We start from the raw sequence: 4,525 nt of genomic DNA, 5'->3' as shown, positions 1-4,525 counted from the left end.
TCTTCACTTATCAGCATTGTGTGTCATTTAATCACGGGTACCCAAACGTTTGCAGACAACTGCAACCTCATTAAATATTAGCTCTTTGGGAAAAAAAGAATCTCAGTGAGTATGGAAATCCCTAATTGACGCGCATTCCAGGAAGATAGCATATTGTTATTGGCTCAGCAATGCCAAGGTGAATCACAGCACGATGGTCCATGGTCAGCCTGTTCTTGCTTTTTATAAAACCTTCTGAAGAATGAAAGTTTTCCTAACTGCTGGAAAAGGAGGGCGACGCTGGTTCCCGTCACTGGCAGGCTGTCGCACAGAGGCGTCTGGATCAGCTGGCGGTCTCCGGCACCCAACGAAAAGAGTTTCTGCAAAGAAAAATCGGTAAAGTTTAATGAACTTAAAGGATATTTATCATCTTTCCTGTGTGATATCAAATATCTACTCAGGATAAAATATTATCAGTAAGGCCTCATTCACACACAACTCAAGCAAAATTGTATATTGCGTCTATGCGCGTGTATATACGAGCGTCTATGCATGCACTATTTGCAATCCCAGAATGCATCACTCGTAATGGAATTTGTAATGTGCTGCGCGTGTATATGCGCGTAACCACGCGTATGTGCGCGTAAATACGCAGCAATCCGCTGCCCGGAGGCATCTCTGTTCCATTCTGTTTTTGCGCATATATACGCTACGCAAATATACGGCTCTATACGCGCCTATGTGTATGGAGCCATTTATTTGCATGTGTTGCATATGGAACAAAACACGCGCATATATGCGCGGCAGTGTGAATGAGGCCTAAGCTTTCATGTCACGTTAAAGAGGAACTGAACTCTGGAAGCTGCACCCCAAAAAAAAGACAGGTAGCGGGCAAAGGAATAGTCGCTGGTATTGCCTGCGCGCTCTGTAGCTGATCTATTCCCCATTACTGACTTACCATACCTTGATCTGCACAGAGTCTCCCTGTGGGGGTGGCCATCTTGGCCAAGGCAGGGTTTTGCATTCTCATGATTATTTTTGCTCTTAAAGCAAACATGCGCCTTGCTAATTCAGGACAAAGGGTGTGGACAAGCATGTGACAAGGCTGGTCCAAATAGTTCCGGCAAAGGGGAAGCCATCGCTCTGTGGCAGCTAACACTTCGGTGACTTGTAGTTTACACAGGGCATTGCTTTCACTACCAGCGGCCGAGTGATAGGAAGGTAAATATCTGCATCTGCAGAGGTCTGCATTACAGTGAACCTATGGCGACAAAAATCATATGGAAGAGCCTTTTCTTTTATAGTAATGCTCACATACTGATTCTTCCCCTTTATATCGTATCCCAGGAGCAATACAATTCATATAATGAAACGTTTCCTGCGGTTGCCAACTCAGCCCACCCTTTCGCCATCTGCAGCTCACTACTGGCCCATCGCTGTGATGGGCAGCCTCACCAACCCGCAGCGAAGTGCTGAAGGGTGGGCGGCACAGCTAGTGACCAGGATGCTGGATCCACCTCCGAGACACTTTACAGTAAGTGTAGTTCCACAGCGACTGGTGCCTCTCGTTTCTGGAGCATAAGAAACAACATCTGTGCTCCAATAATACCATCCATCGGCCAATATAACTACGAAACCTGAATATGTGAGACTGTTTAATCGAGAAAGCAGAAAAGGACAGTAAATCTGAATGTTAGCGAAGTACGAGTCCAATGTATGGGATCATTACTCACGGTGTACAGTTATTACACACCTCGCTGCGCTTTATTATACCCAGCAGAACAGCAGGAAGGAGAACCACGTGAGCACAAGACTCGCTCACAGTAATAATAAACAACTTCGCGCCTCTTCGCCCCATCTAGACTACGAGTCCAGAATGAATGATGAACGTCGTTTACAGCCAAACAGCTGAAGACACAAGTCAAACACGCTCATAGGAACCGTTTTATCTGCCAATCATTCCTAACGTAATCGGTGTTAAAGGGAACCTGCAATGCGAGGGGCTGACCTCCTCCAGCACAATGTCACTTGCACTGGCTTGTTCCTGGCTTTGATTCTTTCTGAGCTACTGATCTGGAACAAGCATGCAGCAATCAAAGTCAGTGACCCAGTGAGTACTGAAGACACTATATCCACATAACAGGCAGGTACTGGCATTTTAAAGTAGAACTATGACCTATTAAAAAAATATGGCGTTGCAGCAGTTATTTAGAAGTGCATCTGAACTTAGTTTTCTCTTATTCCCCTTTGCAAAGTCCCACAAATACTTGTTGGCCCTGCCAGTAAGGTTCTCCTAATGCAGCTTTCTGCGATGGGGTGGTAACAATGCTGCACTGCACCTGCATTCAGCACAGAGTTGCCACTCTTATTGCAGGGGGTGTGACTATCAGCAGTGTCAGTGATAATATACAAGCCTGTAGCTTGTGAATGTGCACAACTAGTCCAGCTCACTGCTTTCTGGATTGACAGCTCTGCCTCTGCTGCTAAAACCCTCCACTGTGAGCTGCAGTGTCTGGGAGGGGGAGCGTATGAGACACAAATGAAGGAGGATTGTGCATAGTCAGGGGAGGTAAAGGATGTCTTTTGTTTAATTTACGAGGCTTATGCATCATAGTAACTGGATTTGGTACTTGTATTAGCTTCCATGCAGGAGCCTTTAGTTGTATGTAGAAAGAGATTAAATGTCCTACTTACTCGTCAGTGGCGGGCAGACCAGCACTGCATAGAACAGTGCCCACATTGTGACATGACTGTTACTCTATGCAGGATTCTAGAGTGAGTCCAGGCTGTGTGATAATGCCAGCCCAGAGGATGTGTCCATGTCGGGGGCTCATATTAAGTTTTTGAATGTTGCAGACCGTCATTCAATCCAAAAATGGAGCAGCAACCAGCAGCAGAGGACATCACCTTAACAAGGACAGGTATAGCAACACCAACAATGAGGCTCAGTCCTGCTCCAACACTAAGGAGGCTCAGTCCTGCTCCAACACTAAGGAGGCTCAGTCCTGCTCCAACACAAGGGAGGCTCAGTCCTTCTCCAACACTAAGAAGGAGGCTCAGTCCTGCTCCAACACTAAGAAGACCTCAGTCCTGCCCCAAAACTAAGAAGGAGGCTCAGTCCTGCCTCAACACCAAGACCTCAGTCCTGCCCCAACACTATGAAGGAGGTTCAGTCCTGCACCAATACCAAGAAGGAGGCAGAGGAGCCTTGACTTAACACCAACAAGGCTTCTTAGATCTAGCTAATCAATGTAATGAGAGAGGCCCTGATTACTGCAGTGGAGCATCTAAATTACTGAATGTGGAAGGAGAACAGTGAGATAGGAGCAGAGAGAACCAGAATCCCTCAAGGTCAATACTGACAGACCAGCAGAAGCTAGAAAATTGAGGATGACACAGCAAGTAAATGAGAGGATATTAGATTACAGCCCAATACACAGGGACATGATCTTCTCATCCAGCTCAGGCGGTTATAACCACTAATCAAATTCAAAAGAAACTTTATTGGCCCTCATACAGGTTCGCACTTCAACAAGTACATATTTATGGGCTGTGAAATACTGCTGGCAGAGTATGCAGTACATCCACGTGTACAGTAATACACAGCAACCCTGATCCAGAGGATGACTCTGCTCTAACTGGAAGGCAGTATACCGCTTTAAAATGGGAATTGAGAAAATTACTAAATACAACCAGTTAACACCCTTCTGTCCATTGCAGGCAATGGCAGAAAAGTGACTAAACTATTAAGATCTTTGAAGTACCTGTCCTCCCCAACTAACCCAAACTTTGTCCATAGTAGGGAAAGTAAAAGGTACACTTCACAGCAAGCACAGGAGTCATATTATATGTACCATCCTTGCGCTCCCACAACACCCCAATCCTCTGTAAAGCCATACCGTCCTACAGAGGGCTTTACAAACTTCCCCCATGCCCACTCCTCGTGATAGTGGTTTGTCCTCAAGTGACGGCACCGGGCCCAGCCACTGGTCACCTAAATACAAAGTATTGTACTGTGGGAGGCTGAATGGTGTATCATTTCGTCCTTCATACTCAGAGATATTGGTGCGTGGTAAAGGTAAGTACAGCCCCCACTATAAAGTGACCCTGTTACTTTGCAGAACACAGGTTCACCTTAAAAACTCAGCACTTCCAACTAAAAAGGTCCCCCTCCCACCAAAAAGCTGGCACTCTGGGAATTAAAATTCCTCACAATTTGCTCAGCTATGCTCTTACCCAACCAAAGATAAAGAGCCCCAATCTACAGTAAAATGTTTTTACAGTTCCTAATAAAAGAGTGGGGAAAAAAATAATAAAAGGATAATAATAAATCAGGAAAAATGTTAAATAAAAAGAAAACAAGATCAAAGAAGAGCATTATAACTGAGAGTTGAGGATTCAGGTACCTTAAAGTTTGATAGTCTATGTTTCAAAAAAAAAAATCATAAATGTACCCACTTTAATGAAAGAAAAAAATGTGCATTTATTAATTGTTGGCATTTGTGCATTTGAGCCTGCAAAGCATTGCAACCGCAATCAATGTATG

At 44.8% G+C, this 4,525-nt stretch overlaps 1 protein-coding gene across 1 annotated transcript in view; it reads right to left on the bottom strand.

The window, feature by feature from the left end:
* The window catches only part of SBF2 (SET binding factor 2), a 301,018-nt gene that overhangs the window by 144,715 nt on the left and 151,778 nt on the right, over window positions 1-4,525 (bottom strand). Inside the window, 1 exon segment of the mRNA XM_018555287.1 lies at window positions 259-359. Within this exon segment, the coding sequence (XP_018410789.1) occupies window positions 259-359 (101 nt within the window).

This window comes from Nanorana parkeri, unplaced genomic scaffold (assembly GCF_000935625.1).
Source record: "Nanorana parkeri isolate BGI_ZX_2015 unplaced genomic scaffold, ASM93562v1 scaffold10, whole genome shotgun sequence".
In the NCBI taxonomy this organism is placed as follows: Eukaryota; Metazoa; Chordata; class Amphibia; order Anura; family Dicroglossidae; genus Nanorana; species Nanorana parkeri.
This window is presented reverse-complemented; position numbering and strand designations above follow the sequence as displayed.